The sequence below is a fragment of the Columba livia genome, chromosome 5 (assembly GCF_036013475.1).
Source record: "Columba livia isolate bColLiv1 breed racing homer chromosome 5, bColLiv1.pat.W.v2, whole genome shotgun sequence".
In the NCBI taxonomy this organism is placed as follows: Eukaryota; Metazoa; Chordata; class Aves; order Columbiformes; family Columbidae; genus Columba; species Columba livia.
The window spans coordinates 44,709,599-44,729,803 of record NC_088606.1 but is presented as its reverse complement, the minus strand read 5'-3'; the positions used below and the strand labels follow the sequence as shown (position 1 = coordinate 44,729,803).

Below are 20,205 nucleotides of genomic sequence, written 5' to 3'. Positions count from 1 at the left end.
TTAGCCAAGCAGGCAGCAAGACCTGCCTCTCCTGTATCATCTCATCCTCTCTAGTACTGAATGTCCTGGTCACCTCTGTATCCTCTTCTTGCCAGAAAGGACCCATACTGTGGAACAGGTTGCTCCCACTCAGAATAACGAACCTATTCCCTCCTGAGCCTCCTGAAGTAGTTTTTATATTAACTTTGTTTAGGGTAACAGTGAGGCTTCCCTGCCTGCTGCCCTGCTAGCTAAAGAACAAGAGGCCTCTCTGTGAACACTGCAGCTCAGGACACCAGCCCAAATAAAGGGCTTGACACTAGTGTCAGACATGGACATACCTCCCCATCTTGTCCTGCCCCTCAGTGTGCTGGCCAGCTGGCCAGCCTGTGGCGTAGGCTCTTGGTCAGGCTCGGGTGCCTTCATGTGCTGATGGAGCTGCAAGTGACCTCAGGCACAGCAAGGGACAACAAATTTGCCCATGTTTGGCCCACGTTTTCATTCCCCAGAGAACAGAGGCTTGTTGCAGCTCACCCACCACTTGCCCAGCCCCAGGCCATCCCCTGTTACCTGTACGCGAGCCTCGGTGAGGTCTGTCCTCATGGCTAGCTGCTCCCTGGCGTATACATCTGGGTAGTGGGTCTTCTGGAAGACCTTCTCCAACTCCTCCAGCTGGTAACTTGTGAAGGTGGTGCGGTTCCTCCGCTTTTTGCCCTTGTTGCTGTCCGAGTCAGCCTTGTCCATGGGGCTGGGGAGGTCCGTGCTGGCCCTGTCCTGAGGCACTTTGACCCCGGCTTCCTTCACGCTGAGGTAGCTGCTGTCCATTCCCGGAGGGTCGGAGCTTGACTGCAAGTCAGCCTCTCCCAAACTGCTCTCCTTACCTGTTTGGGTGGGAGGGCAGGGAGGAGAGAGAAGGGCAGGGTTTGAGCAGGGTGGGGAGGGGGAAAGAGAGAGAGAAGAAAACATGTAAATCTTTCGACCAGTTAATTGGTTCAACCAATTAAAGCTAGCCATGGCAGTTGGGCAGCAGCCTCTAAATGCAGGCAGAGGGGTTGTCAACACCCTGGGCAGAGCTGGGAGGAGAGGACTGCCCTGGCTGGGCACAGAAAAGCTGCCGGCCTTGGCCTCAGTGGATGCAGGAGCCCAGCTTGGGGTGGCATGGGTGCCTGGCCAGTCTGTATGCAAGGGAGGAGGTGGCTTTTATGCCAGGGGGACTCATCACAGTCCATGGATGCAAACACAGCTGGGGAGGGGGAGGTTGGGATGAACTCTGCCAGCTCCTTCTGGTCTCCTTCCATGAGCCCAGCAAGACCATCCTTTACCCTCCCACCACCCACAGTGGGACTGAACCCCATGGAGCACTACGTTCCTCAGTCCTGGTGACAGGAGAGGTCCCTGAGGATGAAGGGACCCAAACCCAGGACTCAGAATGGTCCCCAGTCATCAGCCCGTCTGTGCTGAATATCACATGGCAGGAAACCAGAGGCACACAGCAGCCACACATGGCTCACGGTGGGGTCTGTTTTCTGGTCGTGCATCCCGAGGCAATGGTGGTGTATCAGCAGAGGTGTTCCTGACTGACATCCCATGGTCGCCCCAACAGCCTTCTGTGAGGACTTGCACTGCTTTCAGCAAAGAGGCTATGAATGGTCCTTAGTGCCATGGAAAAGGCTGGTGTGAGACACCTGTGCCCCAGCCTGTGTGCAGGGCACAGAGACATGAGAAGAGTCTCATAGAATCATAGAATGTCCTGAGTTGGAAGGGACCCACAAAGATAATCGAGTCCAACTCCTGTCCCTGCAGATGACAACCCCACAGATCACACCATGTGTCTGAGGGTGTTGTCCAGTCTCTTCTCGAACACTGTCAGGTTTGGGGCCATGACACCTCCCTGGGGAGCCTGTTCCAGTGCTCCACCACCCTCTGGGTGAAGAACCTTTTCCTAATGTCCAACCTCCCCTGGCACATCTTCCTGCCATTCCCTCAGGTTCCGTCGTTGGTCACTAAAGAGAAGAGATCAGTGCCTGCCCCTCCTCCTCCCCTTGTGAGGAAGCTGTGGACAGTGATGAGGTCTCCCCTTAGTCTCCTCTTCTTCACACTGAACAAACCAAGTGACTTTAGCCGGTCCTCATACAACTTGCCCTCCAAACCCTTCACCAACTTTGTAGCCCTTATGGACACTCTCCGGTAGCTTAATATCTTTTTTATACTGTGGCTCCCAGAACTGCACACAGTGCTCCAGGTGAGGCTGCACCTCCCCATCTACTCTGCCCTAGTGAGACCACACCTGGAATATTGTGTCCAGTTCTGGGCCCCTCAGTTCAAGAAGGACAGGGAACTGCTGGAGAGAGTCTAGTGCAGAGCCACAAAGATGATTAAGAGAGTGGAGCATCTCCCTTATGAGGAAAGGCTGAGGGAGCTGGGGTTCTTTAGCTTGGAGGAGACTGAGGGGTGACCTTATTAATGTTTATAAATATGTAAAGGGTGAGTGTCATGAGGATGGAGCCAGGCTCTTCTCGGTGACAACCAATGATAGGACAAGGGGCAATGGGTGAAGACTGGAACACAGGAGTTTCCACTTAAATATGAGAAGAAACTTCTTCTCAGTGAGGGTAACAGAACACTGGAACAGGCTGCCCAGGGAGGTTGTGGAGTCTCCTTCTCTGGAGACATTCAAAACCCGCCTGGACACATTCCTGTGTAACCTCATCTAGGTGTTCCTGCTCTGGCAGGGGGACTAGATTAGATGATCTTTTGAGGTCCCTTCCAATCCCTAACATTCTGTGATTCTGTGAATGCAGAGTGGAGCGTGAGAGTCTGACAGCAGCCTGGGAGGCTCTTTCTGTCTGAATGCCCTGAGTAATTAATAATTAATGGGCCATGATATACAAGAGCAGTATGGTGAAGCAGGAGGTAGACAATTTAACCACTGCAGTGAGCTGATTCCTCTCTAAGGCTTAGCAGCTATGAGTGAAACCAGGTATATGTGCCCTTAGACATGTGCAAATGATGCTGTGGTGGGGTGTCCTTTCCTGACCACCTTCTGCTTCCATCAACAGCGGTGTTCCCTTCGTTATCAAGACCACTGCCATGCCAGCAGGATCCTGCTGGGGACTCAGTGGCATGTAACACCTGTGATGACAAGTGGCTGTGGGTCTCCTTTGCCTACTACTACTGCTCTGCACAGTGGGCTGTCTCCCGGTCAGAAAAAGAGGGATTTGTGTGAGTGCCTGGCCCACTTGACATGCGCTGCACAGCCCAGTGTCACACCTGCACACATTTCTGGCTGGGATCTTTGGACAAGAAAACATGGTAGCCCTACTGCATGGTTTAACCTTGAGCTGCTACACTTGGCTCCTAAAGGTCCAGAAAGGAAAGGGTGGAGCTGTACTTCCTACCTGTGCTCTCCTTACCAAACCAAGATCATGCCAACTGGCTAATATTTTCATTTAAATTTCACATTAGACTGCTTTTAGATGTTCTCAGTCCTGCATCAGTCTTTCTGGGAAACAGGTCCACCATCTATGTCCCCACTATGAGATTTCCCTCAGCAATGTTATATCCAGGTTTATTAATGTCAGCTCAGGCATCTTAGCCTGTGCCTTTGGAAATCACCATTTTCTCCAGCATTCATCCTTCATTACAACATCCTGCCACCTAACTCACTCTATATTTACAGTTTAGCTCTTCTGTGAACAACTCTATCACATTTTCACAGCGAAAAGCCTTCAAGCCAGCTTGTGAGAAGGTATACATCTTTGCTCTTTTCTCAGTCTCCCAGCTGTAGACTGTGTTAAGGTGACTGGGATGAAAACAGGAGGATGAAATGTCACTGTCACTCTCGAGCACAAGGGCAAGAAGGGCCCAGGCTTACACCTGGGAGGATCCCTATGAAAGGGGTTTGAAAAAAATTACCCAGCTAGTACAGAGGAGTTGAGGGCAGGACTGGGAAGAAGGCACTAGATACAAAGGAGACATCTGCCATTGCCACCGTGCTGTATTTCCAGATTTATTGCCTTCTTTAATATTGTTCCCTCAGGCTTTTGAGGAGCTCCATGTAAAGCTCAGCAAAGCCTAACGGTGTAGATCTCAGCTTTCTTTGCTTTGATCCTTAGGAACATTTTGTCAAGATCTGTAGTTCCTGGGTGCTGGGGCCACTGTCCGGTGGCTGCTGTCCTGCCTGCTCTTTGCACCTGCACTCTGCAACGGGCTGAGCTGCTCTGATGTCCTCAGCAGGTATACAGGCCTGTCCAAAATGAGCTTGGACAAAGCTCTTCCCTACAGCTGGGATAAATTGTATGCTATGGCTATAATATTTACTATTTTCAAAACTAATGATAATACAACAGTTCCAGAAAGTCTGCAGCAACTGACTACCACCTATGAGAGTCAGTAGAAATAGAGTACTAAATAAAGATAAATATTCCAGGAATTTTTATTCCTTTCTTTCTGTTTATTATTTATGATGTCAGGAAGCTCAGTACATTTTCCCCTGTGCCTTTGTGCTGCCTGCCTCCCTAACTCCCAGGTCCCCTGTGACTCCAGTGGCAGCAAATGACACCTCCCCTCGGGAACTCCTCTGCTGTTTCTTATCTGCTTAAGTGACTCAGCTAGCTGGGGAAGGGTCTGCATGAACACACACACATACACAATGCAGAGAAAAGTTCTGGGTCTGATGTAATTTCGTTGACTGCATAGCTCAAACTGCAGCTGGGAGCTGGGCCCAGGGCTTTCAGCAGTGATAGTGATCTCCACCACAGGCTATCAGCCATGAGGACCAAGCAACTGTCCCTGCTGCGCACATGGCGGGTGTCCCCATGGCTGCCTGCCACTAGCCCAGAGCCCTCCTTGCCAGCTCAGCCACGCTGCTCTCATGCTCCCACGCTGCAGCAGACACAGGTTCCTTTACCTCCAGCCCCGGCAGCACGGGGGGGGATGAGCTGTGTCGGCGAGAAGGGCAGCGAGAGTGGGGTGGAGGGCAGGAGTCAGGGAGCACGTACCACGGCGTGGGGAGGGGGTGGCTTGCATCCAACCTTGGCTGAGCGTCCGGAGGAGTAACTGTCATTCCCTAGGAACAGGCTCCCTGACCTCAAAGCAGTCATGCTAACTGCTGAAGTGAAACAAATTGCATACATCTGCATATGGATATGCCCAGACTTCCTGTAACTGGAGATGGCCTCAAAGTTTCAATGCAAAGTTTGGGGTGTCTGTTTCTAATCAAACCTAGAGAGACCTTGAGTTACATGTTGTGAAGATCTCCATGACAAGGAGGTAATGTGAGTATCACTGCACTCTTACAAGCCCAACAGAACCGCTTGATGCCTCTTTCACCACTTACAGCTCCATCCTTGCCCTCATAGCAGTAGAAGGAGGGTATTTTCTGGTTTCTGACACTGATACCCTGCTCTCCCAGTGCCATGGTTGCCTTCTAGGCCAATGGCACTTCTGAGACTGTCCCAGAGACTGTATCAGCTGCCAATGGGCAGTGACAGGCTAGGACAGCTGGGCACATGGGCCCCACCATCACACTGCTCTTTTTCAGGAAGGAGAGGTGCCTGTACCCTTGTTCACCTTGAGAGGAAACACCTTTCCCATCTCACTGCATCTGTCCTGGGAACCCCTTGCAGAAGGAAAGGGGTGTAGGAAACACAGACCATGCTGCATGCATGGCCATGTGGCAAGCCCCTGAGATGTCCAGGCAGCACACTGCTCTGCCTTGCTAGAGGGAACGGGCATTTTCACCACACTGTCACATTTGGATTCACAGCTCGTATACATTTTGTTCTTGAAGTGTACTATTTTGGGAGAGTGTGAAGTAAAATTTTCTCTGTGCACAGTCTTAACCAGGAAATTTAATTCAGTGCAATGTCAGCTCGGTGCATTCACACAGCAAGGGAGAGCAGGATGTTTCGAAAAACACCCAGCTTTGGGCTCCGCTTGAAATTATAGGTTTTCTTTGCAGAGCACATACATGACAACCCACAACTCCTTTGTGATAGACTCCTTCACACACCCTGTTTCCCTGAAAATAAGCCCAGCCTGAAAACAAGACCTACCTTGATTTTTCAGGATTTTTGAGTATGTTGAAACTATAAACCCTACTCCGAAAATAAGACTCAGTTACAGTTCATTTTAAAAAGTCCATTTAAATAGTGTCCTGGCAGCTATACATGTAAAAAAGTAATAACATTTGGAGCAAAAATTAGTGTAAGATCCTCTCTTATTTTCAGGGAAGCAGGGTAGATCCTGTGATTGCAGCCCACAGCCTGAGGGACTGGAAGACAGAGCCAAGCACAGGCTCTCTCTGTAGCCAGCAAAACCCAGGGTCACAGCCAGCATAGGGCTGCTACCCCCAGGCTCCAGGCAAAAAATGCTGCGGTGTCTGGGCGTTGCTGATGTACAGCATCTATTCTGAGCCGTTGTGGTCTCAGTGAGGACCCCCACACTATCCCTGTCCGAGGGGCTCTGAGAGTAGCCCGGGACCCCTGGACAACCACCCACACACAGCAGCTCACAGAGATGCCCGCTGTCAGCCAATCCATGTCCGAAGTGCATTTCACAGGCTGTATGTGACTGCACCAGGCAGCCTCTCTGCTCCCACACCAAGTGTCATAGGGGCCTTCTGACTTCCCACCCAGGCGTGGGCACAGGGATTTTCTCCCATGCCCATCTGCAGATCCTCGTGGCTGCCTGCACTGGCCATTTCAGGGTGCCTCTCCCTGCCTGCACAGCCATGGTCTGACTTCTGCTTTGCATAGCAACTATTTTTTTTTTTAAGCAAAAACCTCTAATGTAGATGGTTAAGAAAGCTTTTAAAATCCAGTTCTGGCTCTTAATGTCATTCTCTCAACTCTTGCTTAAATACCAGTCCTGAAATTTTGCCTAGATAAGGTTTAGGCAGTGTATGCTATACTTCTTACCAGGGAAGATTTGCACCACAGCCCAGCCAGGACATCTCCAGGACTTGGCCGGCTGTAGTAAGCTTATCCAGTCCTTGTGATCTTGCCTTAACACATGCTGAAGCCATTATACTTGTTTCCAAGTTGTCTGTTGAGCCTTCTGCCTCCTGTCTGTCATTGCAGCCTAAAAGTCAGCACAGGGCTATCACTTAAAAAATCTCCACATTTTGGGTTATATAGGATTAAAACAGAGAGTCTGGATTTTTAGACATACAAAGGCCCGAATCTTTTGGTTTACTCTTGCTCAGGGAGTGGGCTCTCTTGCAGTCTACAGATGTAAAGAAGAGTTTAAAGATGGAGAGAAGATACAGAATTTTGTGATTGAATCTGGCATCACTGACTTTATTAGCAATGATCAGATACTTAATCATACCTTCACTCTTGGGCCCAACCAAAGTATAAAACTGGGCAACATTCAACTCAATTGCGGGTGGTAGAATTCTACACAAGACATAAGCTGTTGGCATCATTCTGGAAGCTGCAGTTACCCTTGCTGCCAATCAGAAACTGATTGGGGCATCTCCATTTCAACTCTGGATAAGGATAAACACATGTCCTTGTGTCCAGCCTGCCAGCAGTTCCCTTGAGTTTGCATAAAACGGAGCCGGTTCCTGTATGAAAGCAAGTCTGTCCTTTTATCCAGCCAGGGTGCTCATTTGGTTCATCCTGCAGAACCTGAAAGAAAGCTGGAATATGCTCCAGGCATCTCCTCTGCTCACAGCATTGCACACTCTGACTTCCCAGGGTGCTGAGACCACTGCGTGAATGTGCTTACCTGCACGGACACCGTCTGTCTCTGCTGAGCCTGACCAAAGCTGCTGGTGCTGCTGCTCTGCTGCCTGCAGGCTCCTGAGGCTCTGCAGCAAAGGAGGGACATAGTGAAATCCACAGGCTAAAAATAGCCGTGAGATACCTGGCCACCTTGGGGAGCTAATTACAGACAAAGCAAATTCCTACAGAAAAGCCTGTTCATAGAAGGATAAAAGGGGGAGAGGAGTGTTTCTCTCTACTGTGCTCCTCCTGACCACACCTAAGGCCCCCCTCTTCAAGAAGGCAGAAAAATCTCAAAAACTCTTTCTGTTCCTGAAAGGTGGCCTGGGGACAATGCCAAAGGTGCCACACAGCTCTGGTGGCTCCACAGGCTTTTGGTGGCCCTGCAGGCAGTGTGTATCATAAATCACTGGCTCTGTCTCCACTCTGCATGCCTCGGAGATGCTTCCCTGGGAGTTGAAACCACCTCAGCCCTGGTTGCACTTAGACCTTATTGTGCCTGGTTGGTTATATTCCCCTCTAGTAAATCACCATGTGCATTTAGGAACAGATGGTTTGATAAACATTAACTCCAGTGCTCCTGAGAAGCTAATGTCACAGCAAGCCTTGGGAACATGTGTGTATCCACATGTGTGTTATTTGTTTATGGAAGTTGCTGTTCCTCTTGCTTTTTTTTCTGCACTAGCTTTTTTTCCCCCATACAAACATCTGCTTTCGAGGGCACTTATTGCTTTGTTGTCTGATTAGCCAAATTCACACACCCTGTGGGTACTTGAGGAGAGCTCAGCACCATCTGCATAACTACAATGTGCACTGCTTTCTCCTCTTTCATGTTATTTAAAGGATGCTAACAAAACTGACTTTTATATAAACAAATCAATTCTGAAAACTACGCATAGAAGCTGTGGCTAGAGCAAAAAGGCACAGTTTATGCCCCAAGTCCTTCTTCATGTGGCATGTTCATTTGAACAGCAGGAAAGAGCTGACTAGCAAATGTTGAAGGCACACAATACTTCTAGCAACCTGCTGTAATTACAGCTCACTTTCTGGCTCCCAGAATGTGATATAGGAAAAAAGAGAGAGCAAGAAAATGTATTGCTATTGCCTCCACTGGGACAAAATGCTCTGTTGGCTTCCTCACTACTGAACATGAAAGGAGATTATTGTTTACGTCAAATACTCTGAGCCTGGGGATCTTGGCTCTCTCTGAGGAACCCATGAATTTCTTAGTGACCTGGCTCTCTTCTCTCTGACACCTGAAGGTCTTTGGTGCCTTGGCAAAGTGCTCTGCTGTGCCAGGATCAGCCACAAGATGGCTTTTTAAGTGACAGCAGAGGGATGTGACAGTCGTCTCTGTGCAGCTCAGTGACAGACAGACCCTCAGTAGATCCCACAGAGGCAGCCTCAGGCTTAGGGTTGAGGTTGGTCAGCTAAGGATTTTCACCATGCCAGGCTACGTGAAAAGTCCTGCTTGAAAGTACGACAGTCAAGATTGATCAGCTACTGCGTTTTTAAATTTCCTGCTGTAGGCATGTCACAAACAGCTGGGAAATAATTTGGAGTTTCTGCTCTGTCCTACTTGTGTCTCCACCTAAAACAATGCATATGAACCAAAAGCTACCTAGTACCTCTGAACTTATACATGACCAGTGCTTGTCTGCCAAGGAAGATGGACGAGGCAGGCAAAGATCAGAAAGGGCTTTCAGTTTCCCTTTAGTTCTGAATTTGATACCTTTTGGGTAAGTACTCTACTTCTTCCAAGGCAATCTTGCATTTCCCTGCCATGCCCATGGTCACCTGAGTGTCTTGGCTTTTCTCAAATCCCTGAGAGTTAAATGTGAGCACCTAACTGCTCTGAAAACCTGGCTTAATACTAAACAGGACAAAATATGGGAACTCATAAAGAAAATAATCAGCATTACTAATATAGGACAAAGTATTTAATGGGATCATCTCAGTCATAGATTCATACGTGCTCACAGGCCAGGAGCTGTTTATTGAGAGTTAAGTCCAAAAGTGTCCACAGACCCTTGGGTAAATGAAAGGCAGAATACGCGGCTGTTACTGAAGACTTTCATTCTCCACAGACAAGCGCTACAGGCATTGTGCGGTTTTACATGCCCTGATGCACTGACCAAACATAGGGCCTCTATCCTGCTCCCATCTGAGCTGAGTGTCACTAACTGGCCCTCAGCATCTGGGGCAGCATCTGCCCCATCTGCCTGTCTGCCTTATTTTAGGGTTATCCAGTTCTCTCAGGATTGTGTTTCTTTTAGAAAGTCTAGATATAGCAAGGTTGTTCCCTCTCTGATTGGAAATTATGTCCAGCAGAGTTACATGAGGATAGTGTTTAAGGTAGCCAAGATTCAACCGCCCCCTGCTCTGAGGCCTTATAAAGCCCTGTACCTGCAGCAGGGAAAGGTAAGCGCTGGGGAGCTCTGAGGCTGATGTCAGGCAGTGCCAGTGGAAACACTGAGGGTTGTTCAGATGTGAGTGCCAGATAAGGGTGATGCAGAGCTTAGGGCTAAACTCTCACTCTGAAATGAAGAGCATAAGTGTCGCTTTCAGATGCAGATTTATGTATTCATCTTAACCTCACCCATGCCCTTTGGCCACCACAAAGATCTGAAAAGATCCCTTGCCTGAGCACTGCAAGATAAAAGGGGACTCTTCACTGCAAGTTGTCATCTCCTCCAGAGCTTTGCCCTGCAGCCAGTCAGCACCTCTCTCTTCCCCACAACATGCCTCAGACATTTTCCCTGCAATTCCGGTCCAAGGCTGAGCACTGGGTGAGCAGGACACCCGCTCTGTTGGGGTGAGAGGGAGGGAGGCACAAAGCATTGTTGCAACCTTCTACAGCCTCAACGTGTGTTGTCTTCCACGTTAACCCCCCCACCAGCTGTCACATATGACAGCAGATAAAAATCAGCCACTGAGTTAGAGGAGAACAGGGGATACTGCTTCCAGCTGGTGGGCATGACAGAGAAACAAAACCACCTGAAGGGAGGTGAGCCTTGCTCTAATGTCTGGCTATGGCACAGTTTCCCTGCTGCCAGATTGGAGAGTGATTCATCCCATCCTATGTGTCTGGGCCTGCCTGGACAGTGTTCATGCTGTTGATCGGTCAGTCTGTCTGTCAGTCTGTCTCTCTCTGCATTCTTCTGTCTGTCTGCTTTGCAAAAGCAACCTCTTCACTGCAGAGGCAGCAATGCATTGCTGAAGTTCAGCTGCCTCCCAGAGGTGACTTCGCCTGTTTTGTGCTGCTGGTAACAGGGCTGGAGCTGCAACCTGAAATAACTGGCAGGATAGAGGGGCAGGAAGAGAGAGATTCGAGTCATTTTGTCATGAGCTGAGCAAGAGCTCAGCTGCCTCTGCATTATGGAGTCCTGTTTCAAATTAGTGACAGATGAGCTTCAAAAGGCTCGTAGGCACCGGCTGGGGAGGCGTTTGAGCAGGCTCTGCCTAGCTGAAGCAGCCAGCCTAATCCAGCAAAGCACTGCAGCATACGTATGTCCCTGGACTACCCTTATGCTTAATATGAAGTGTTTTGTACTTCAGATGGGTGATCAGACAAGCCCAAATAAATCTGCCCAGTGCAGCTCCTGTGCTGCTTCTTGTGCTTCCTGATTTGGACCCCCAGGTAACCCCATGGATAAAAGCTGTGGACTTCAAGTCTGGATGAGATGCTGCAGCAGCCCCATTGATAAGCAAGTACAGTGCATTTCAGGGCAACTTGGGTGCTACCATTTGTGATTGGAAATTGGAAAACAGTAGGGGATAGGAAGGCTAGGAAAGATAGGAAAGTAAAACCAGAAAACAAACAAAGTTGGCTGAACCTCACTGTACCACAGAAAAGGTTGATTTTAAAACTCGGGCCAAAGTTTGGGCCAGGTTCTTTAAGAAAATAATTCTACTGTTCTTCAGTTTTATACAGCTGATTAATAAAGACAGACTCAGATGAGGGAAGAAAAACATTTAGCCATCCCTAAACCTGCTCATTCTTAGAACCACAGGTTAAACTTATTTCCATTCTGACTGCACATTGCAAAGCTCAAGGCCAGCCAAGTCTGCAAATTGCTAGTGTTCCTACGAGCACGAGTCTTTTAGAAGTATTCTGGAAATAAATCAGGTTTCTGGCTACCAAGCCCATCAATTCACAGTCATTGGGGCTGGGTGACAGGCTGGCAGCTTTTACTGGCAGAGAGAAAGACGGCAGCAAAATCACAAACTGAAGCAAGAAGCGGCACAACCAAACTGGGAACTTGCCAACCAAGAATGAAGACAAAATAACTGACAGCAAACCTGACAATGGCAGGTTGTTTCTCCCAAAATCTACACCCCTTTTCACTCAGTTGCTCAGGTCACCTGCTGCAAAAAAAATCTTTGTGTCATGGGCTGAGAACAGTGCTGCAGTCCTGTGGGGTTTTCCTGCTGAGGAGACACTGGTGGCCAGGGAGAGGTGAAAGCCTGGAGTCTCAGTAGGATCTGAGGGCACTGGCCACCCCTACTAGCCAGAGGCTGTTGCCCTTGATCCCCATGAGTTCTCATGCAGTATAGGGGGGACATGGTGGCCTCAACGTCTCACTGACCAGAAAAGCTATTTCGAGGTATTGAAGTGCGTAGCTGTGCGGCCTGGCCATGAACCACAGTGTGTCTACACTGTAGCTGGGGAGAAAGGGCAAAGAAAGAACAATCCATCTAAGACTGACCTGTCTGGAAACTCCAACTGGCCCTTAGACAGTCTAAACAAATATTTTTTTCTAATTAGTCAGAATACCCCAGTCTTATATGTATCCCCAAAGAGTGTCATAAAGCATCTACAGAAAGGACTCAGTTAACCTCTGCTGCCCTGCATTAGAGGAACATGTTTCAGCTCCAGTTAAACTGAAGGTTAATAAACTCTTGGCCTCCCTATGAGCCCTCCAGCTTCTGCAGCAGTCAGTCCTCCCTTGTCCCCGCCTGGCTCTGGGTCTATGTTCACTGCTGGCATTTGCCATGAAGAGCAGCTGCCAAAGTGCTGAACCATCAGCACTGCTCCAGCCTCCGAAGGGAGCCCACCATCAGTCAGGCGCTACACTGTTGTGCCCTGCTTTTCTTTCTGTTGGGACCATGGGGAGGAGGAAAATGATGTTCAAAACTCTCCCCACTTTCTCCTCGGCCCCAAAATCTAACACCCAGCCTAGTGCACTTTAATCTCTGGAGGGTTGGCTCCACATACTTCATATCACAGCAGAAAGAAGGTGCACGTTGCCCGTGGGAGCCGGGGTAATCTCTGTCCTTTGAATTATATCAACCACTGATGCAAGCTGCTGTGCTCAGGAAAACACTGGCAACCCCTACTTCCTTCATGGTTTAAGTGCAATACTTTCTTCATCTAAAAAAATACGTATGTGCAGTTCAATAACCTCCTTTTAATGAAGTTTTTGCCAGTTTGTCAAGGAGTAAAAATGATACTACATGACTTAGCCAATTACTCTCATGCGACATTTGTGCAAGAGCTCAAGCACATGGTTCACAAAGGAAAAGGATGAATATTATTTACAGAAGCAGCAAGGCTTAGGTTTATTGATAATAAGGCACCAAGAGGAAATGGGATGAATGTACCTAATATTCCTCTAGTAAATGAGTAATGAATAGTATTCACAGCCAGCAGCTTGCGTTTTTCATTTTGAGCTGTGAATAGCAAGATGCAGGGCAAATGACAGTTATTAAGAAAAAAAAATACCCATTAGGTAGTACTGAACAAGAAAAACATCCACAGAATTGTACTCTTACTTGTGAAAGGTGAATCATGAATTGCTCAAAGGGTAAACTGTGCTTGTCAAGTAATTCATTCCACTAAGCACTCTGAAGCCTGAGAAGGGGGATTTCATTTCACTTGAGGACTACTTTGCCTTGTGACACGTTTAATTGTCACCAGGGGAAAAAAAGAAAGAATCACGTTTGCTTGAGTAAAGAGAATTTGGCTTACTTTCTTCTCCACCCCTTCAATTCACTTGTCCCCCAGACTGCCCATGCCTGGTGAGCCGCACTCCCGCAGTGCCCACCCTGCAGGTGCTCTCCAGCCTCTCCACCCTGACCACTGACCAGCTGCAGCACTGAATCCCTTTATTAAGCCACTCTAGGACCAAATTTTTCTGGGGACAGACTGGACCAGAGAGGACATTTGCCCCACATGGTGTCACAGCTGCGGATTGTGCCAGGAGCTGTGTGGCTCCACCGGTGCTGACAGACTGCAGCTGCCTCTGCTAGCTGGGGTGGCCCCTGGCTGCTCTGCATCACAATTACACTTGATGCAGGAACCAAACACGTCTATAGGACACAGGAGGATGAGCAGGGAAAGCACCGTGCAAATGGCTTTTGTGTCCTCCCTCTTATTTATTTTCTAAAATCTTTCTTGCTTCATGGGTCTTTGGGTCATATATATTGCATCTCTACTGCCAGTGAACAGTCCTCCGTTTTCTTCTCCTCATCCAGAGTGTGAAGGCAATCCTTACTGCATCTCATCCTCACCCTGCCCAGCAGTGTCGTCTGGGTTTCCCACAGCATTTGCCGAGCCATGGTGGAGGGTCACACAGAGATGCCTGAGCCACAGGAAGCCCGGTGAGACAAAGCACCCCTATTGCTCATGTTGTATGGATGGCAAACCAAGACAGAGAGCCAACAAGCACAGAACAACTGCTCTGAGACACCTAAGCCTGAGTTTTAAAAAGTACTCATCGAGGTTTAATATTTTTATACCTTTGAGACAAAGGTCCTGTTGGTTGAGTACACTTGTCAGTTGCCCTAATTCCTTTGTATCTTTACCATCCTGTCATAAGCCCCTGTTCATTCCAACACATGGCACACTCCCCAGTCTTCAGACCATTCTGCCACTTCTAGATTTCTTACCCAAGCCTTCTGCTGCTTCCCTAGATACAGCTTTTCTTGTGTCTGTAGTTAAATCAAATAATGTACTCCCACACTTTGCCTGGGTCCAAGGAAGCCTGGACCATCTACTGGAGTAAATGGCCACTGCAAGAAGAGAGAGTTGAGCCTGGCTGGAAGCATACCCAGAACATGGGAAAACTGCAGTGTATTTAGGTGTGAAAATCAAAGCTGTCGCTACTGAGTGAGTGAGAACCACAGCTCCCTAAGCCTTGTTCTTGGACACCATTTCAGAAGAAAGACACGAAGCACATTTCCTACCCAAAGCCCAGCTCCACTGCAAGTCTGAGGTTCTTGCTCCACTGCACACTGCACCAGAACTTTTGAAAAAAAAGATATTGTCAGGTTTTCCTGACAAGGAGAAAACCAAATGGTTAGTTTTAGCTACGTTGTTGGAAACAGCTTAGTTGATTCAGATGAACTTTAAAAAAAAATAGTATTATAAACAGCCAGAGGCAAACAACTGCTGTGGGAGCATTTAGGCCAAATTGTTAAGTTTTGATTTAGTTAGGAGCAACTGGAGGCAGAATTTTGGTAGAGAGTGTCAGACAGTAGACACAAACAACAGTGACTCTGTTAACACACTTCCTAACAGAGAACAAAAAAATCATGAATCTCAAAAAGAGTGAAGCTCCTGGAGCACCACTAATTCTCAGCAGAACTGGATGATTACATGAAAGATGATGACCATGAAAATCCGCCTAAATTAAAAACTGTATCTACATCAGCTGAGCTCATGCCCACTTCTGTGTTTATTTCCACTTAACATTCCAGGATGGGATCATATAGACATGAGGGACTGCAAATGTCAAGTAAGCATTAGCAAATACTTACAGAAATCATCTTTAGGAACTTGTGAAAAGGATTATTTGCCCCAGAAACCTACTTCTGCCAGTGATGCTTGGTCCAACCAGGTAACAGAAATAACTCTTATCTTATGTGTCTGCCATGTACCAACCTTCCACTCACCAGCACAGATCACCTTTCTGCTGCCTACTTCTTGCACTGATTGACACACACACACAGTCTGCTGACCAAAGATTACTCACAAACATCATCCCAACGACAGTCCTGGAACCCAGACAAACCTCAAAAAAATCATACCTTGCTCACAGACGATATGCAAACAAAACACAAGGGGCATTCGTTCCTCCTGCCCCCTGTCTCCCAAAATACTCATTAGGGCAGCCCTTGTTTGGGAAGGTTTCTCATCTACACATGGGCACCCATGTGCTGACACAGGCCCCAGCTCAGAATGACTCTGCCTGGAGAAGGTGCCATCCCCACACCAGTGCCACAACCAGAGCTTTGTTGTTTAAAAATTACATTTTCTGTCAAAGGCAGGAAGCAATGGAAGGCCTTAACAGTCTGAGGAAAGAGTGCCTTCAGGCAAGATGTCCGAGAGAGGAGAATAAAATAAAGAACCATAAAACATGGGCTGTAACCAATTCATGTCGGAAGCACAGGTCTGAAAGGTATGTACTGTTTCAGAGTTTCCTAGCTGAGAGTAAGCAAGATACCTTTTCACTCAATGCTGTCTTCCTCTACTCTCTAGAAATAAGCCTATCTGCAAGGGTCTGGAAAGAATGAAAATTATGGAGAACAGATTCACGCTTCAGTTTCCAATGTCTGAGAACCCCTGGCACTAGCGGGGCCACTAGGCGTCCCAGGAGCTGGCCTCTGCTTCCCAAAGCCTCCCAGCTCCTGGGCTCAGAGCGCTTGCAAGGAGAGCTGCTGGGAGCTGCAGCTAGTTGGTTTCTCCTTCCTTCTCATCTCGGACTGGGCTTCCCCTATGCTATGTTCTCAGATTTACATTTGAGTCATGATTTTGCAGTCTTCACAAGAGTCAAACATGCCTATACAGGAATGTGTGATTTCTGCTGCAATTCATTTTGTTCGTAAGGCTCTCAGGAGAAGATATACAGTCAGACATAAATAATGGGGTTCCAAACTACAAAACTCCCTCAGTGAACAGTTACGAGGCTGTATCTTCCAACAAACCATGGTTTTAGAGCTAGGGTTTTAGCACTAGAGGAAACTGTGGAAAATCTCCATCCTGAAGAATGGGTCAAAGAGCCACTATGCTGTGCCTGTTGGTACTGAGAGGCTTGCCTGGAATCAGGGACTCTCTGAGTATTTGCAGCTCATATTTCTTGTTTTCCAGACCAAAGATGCAGCTTCCCAAATCAGCTTAAATCACACTGTCCTTCCCCATTGACACCTCCTACAGCTGATGAAGCTGAGGCTTATAAGCAGGCATAGCACGACTGCTATACAGTCCAATTTCCTTCAAACTGCAGTACCTACTGGACTAAATAATCCTCCCCAGTAGCTAAATCCTTTGTAAAATAAGCTAAGAGAGATGAGGGATGTGTTTGTGTAACTTTATCAAGAACATTATTTGATGTAAATGGAAGAGAAAACCTAAGTGCTCCATCTTCTGTCAGTAGATGGGCTGTGATGTTCAGATGCGACAGTAAGAGGGTCTACAGATGACAACCAGCTGGGGGTGGTTAGGAAACCAACGTGTTGTCTCTTTATTTAATGGGTCTTGTCCCCAGGAGAAAGCTCTGCCATTGGGGGGGCTGTAGAACAGAGCTGACTGCCTGAGGAAGGGGTGGTCTGTCCTGATGTCTCTCTTCGTGCAGGACAGGGCGAGGAGCGGGCAGAGACAGCCCTGCTGGGCTAACCCATGGTGCTACGCTGCTCTTGCTGCTGCACCAGAGGGTCCCCTGCTTACCCTGTCCCCCCATTCTAGGCGTACCAAGCCTGCTCTGAGTGTGCTTCCAGCCATCCTCAGTGTTTTGGTGCCTTCATCTGGTGATTCCAGTGGCTTTCCCATGCTCACACCACCACGTCAGTACTTCTGGCACAGGGCTGAGTGACAGGGAACCACTCCATTCGCCACAGCCAATCACCCCTGCAAAACTAGCCCCCGCTCGGCCTCCTGCCAACACAGCCCAGACCCATGGACCCACTTCATCTCAGAGTGTGGAGAAGTGTCAGAGCAACAAATTTAACTATTTACATATTTATATTGCATTTTCATAGGGCCAGCTCAGACTGACTACTTCCACTGGGATGCCACTGCAGGTTTTCAGCTGCTGCCGCCCTGAGAAGGACTTCCCACCATAGCTTTTGTTTTAATGAAACCTGTGGGCTAAACCATGCCGTTCCCTGTTTTTGCCTGCTAGGGGAATAGTTTCTGTCAGACTGAACATCCACATTTACATTCTTGGCTTTTGCGGCCCACTCAGTTCCCCTCATAACTCCTCCAGGGAGAGGATCCACTGGCCTCTTACATGTTAACATGTGTATGTGGTCACTGATACGCACCATGGTTTATCTGCTTGGGGCTCCTAATCTGTCCATCTCCACGAGATGTGGAATCAGCCAGGTTTCCATACGTGAGACTTCATCAGAGAACGTGTATGTTACCTGAAGCAATACTCACATTTGTCTCTAGAAAAACCTGAGCCATTCCACTTTAAGATTTTTGCAGAGTCCAGATAGGCCAGGCTGGTGCCACCAAATGGCTCAAATTTAGGAACTTCTTGTGAGTGTGTTATGTTTCCTGGATAACATCTGAAGAAGAGACCTGAGGTCATGCTGCACTTTCCCTTTCTACTTCTCTGAAAGTCATTAAAATCAACAGAACAGACAAAGGGCTGGATTAGTCCTGGTTCTTTTGTTGCTCTCTTGTAAATTGTCTGACTGGTGATTCAGTTGTCCATTCAAGTTTCTGGTGCTGTGCAAGACACACTAAGGTCTCTTAGATGCTGACATGGGGCAAGCAGGTACCAAGGCACTGAGGGGCATCACTGGGAGACCAGGCAGTGAAAATGGGGGCATCTAGGCCAGGTGTCATGCAGCTGGCTCAATGCCTCCTTCCACCACCAGCCAAGCTTCCCCGCTCAACTGCCTGTAGGATGCCAGGTACCTCCTATTACATTTACTAGCATTTGACAAACCTACCAAAATACTTTGGCATCAAAGCCTCTCTGCCTTTTTGTATGCTCTTTGTGTCTAGGTCCCCAAATATGGTGAAAAATTTATCCCTTAGAAGCTTGGTTGCAATTACAGCCTCTTGGTTCCTTTTTGGGTAAACTTCAGGTCATTTTCTAAAGAAATCCATAGCTACCAACAAATATTGTCTGGCAGATTCTATCTCAGGCAAAGGCCCAACAACATCAAGAGCAATGAATCGCAGTAAGGTCCCCAGGAGACACTGCTCACTAGGGTTTCTCCCCATCTTTGGGGACCTACTTTTGAACTACAACTCATGCAGGAAATGCATTGCATTCCCTGTAGTAATTTTCCATCATCTGTCTGCATTTTCCTCAAAACCAGTTCTGTCTTGGCTTGACTAAGGATTTTGCAACCTCTAGATATCCAATGGTTTTGACTTCGTAATGAAACCTCAGAACATCCTTTCTGAGTGTTTCGAGTAGGATGAGCTCTCATGAATGCTCATCACCCGATGTTTTATTTCTCCATCTCCTCCTATACAACATTTCTTCTTCAAATCCCAAGCTTTCCCACTATGACCAGAGACCTTTTGCCTTGCTACTCTGTAGACTGTCTACACTCTAAAGAAGACAGCGTTGCTAAAGGAGTTGTTTTTTTTCAATCACACCTTGTTCTGATACCAGGGGGCTTTTTGAGGGGCACTTTTAGCTCCCTGAAGTCTGCTTTTGCAAACCTGCATCTACTGAATGGAGCAGGAGTGTTTTCATTCCTGCAGACTATGAAAGAAAGGAGGAAAAAAAAGGATGCAGTCTCAGTCTTTTCTTGATGTCCTGCTGAGGGAGGTGTCTTCCCCCCCCCCTAAAAAAAAAAAAAAAAAAGGCATTTGAACAAGGGATTGGCAAAACTAGTCTTTGGTGACTATGGTCTCATGCCAGTGCTGTCCCCACTCCACAGACACCCCCAGCTGTGTTCAACAGAAACTGTTTCAACTCTGAAAATACCCAGCTGTTCTGCTCCAACCATCAAGGTAGGTTTCTCTTCTCACAAGGAGCATGTGGAGCTTTTGTTATCCTGGCAAGTCTGCAGCTGAGCCTCCAGCAGCAGAACCAGTGTCCCACAGGCCAGGCAGGCTGTCAGTGCTGTGCTCCCTTCCCTTGCATGGGAGAAGTGCTGCCCCATGGCCCCTGACTGAGTGTTTGCCCAGGGTGCATGGTACACCTCTTTTCAACAGTTCAGCTTGCTCTGGGTTCAATTTCAGATCAGCAGCCTTGAGCTTTTGGCAGCCTGTTTGTAAAGAGTTAAAGGGTTTCCTGTTCTTGTTAAAGGGTTTACCATACACCAGATAGCCCCAGCTACAGTGCAGGGACTGGGTGTCTGGCCATGCAATTCCTGCTTTATTGGTCTCTCAGGTTAGGGCTGCCTTACACAGGTGATGGGAGACTCACGCTCCACTCCGCTATGGACTTCTGTTAACACAAAAGCCATTTTCACCTCCAGATATCCACTGTGGAAACCAAAACGAACATGTAAGGCACATGACAGATATTATTCATTAATGGTAAGGTGTAAGCATCATTTGATTAACATATTGCACAGCAAA

At 47.9% G+C, this 20,205-nt stretch overlaps 1 protein-coding gene across 4 annotated transcripts in view; it reads right to left on the bottom strand.

The window, feature by feature from the left end:
- ALX4 (ALX homeobox 4) overlaps positions 1-20,205 on the bottom strand; it is a 47,419-nt gene that overhangs the window by 14,962 nt on the left and 12,252 nt on the right. For all 4 annotated transcript variants that reach the window (XM_065064768.1, XM_065064766.1, XM_065064770.1 and 1 more), the window contains one exon: positions 550-860. In XM_065064768.1, coding sequence (XP_064920840.1) covers positions 550-860 — 311 coding nt within the window. The remainder of the gene's footprint in view (positions 1-549; positions 861-20,205) is intronic.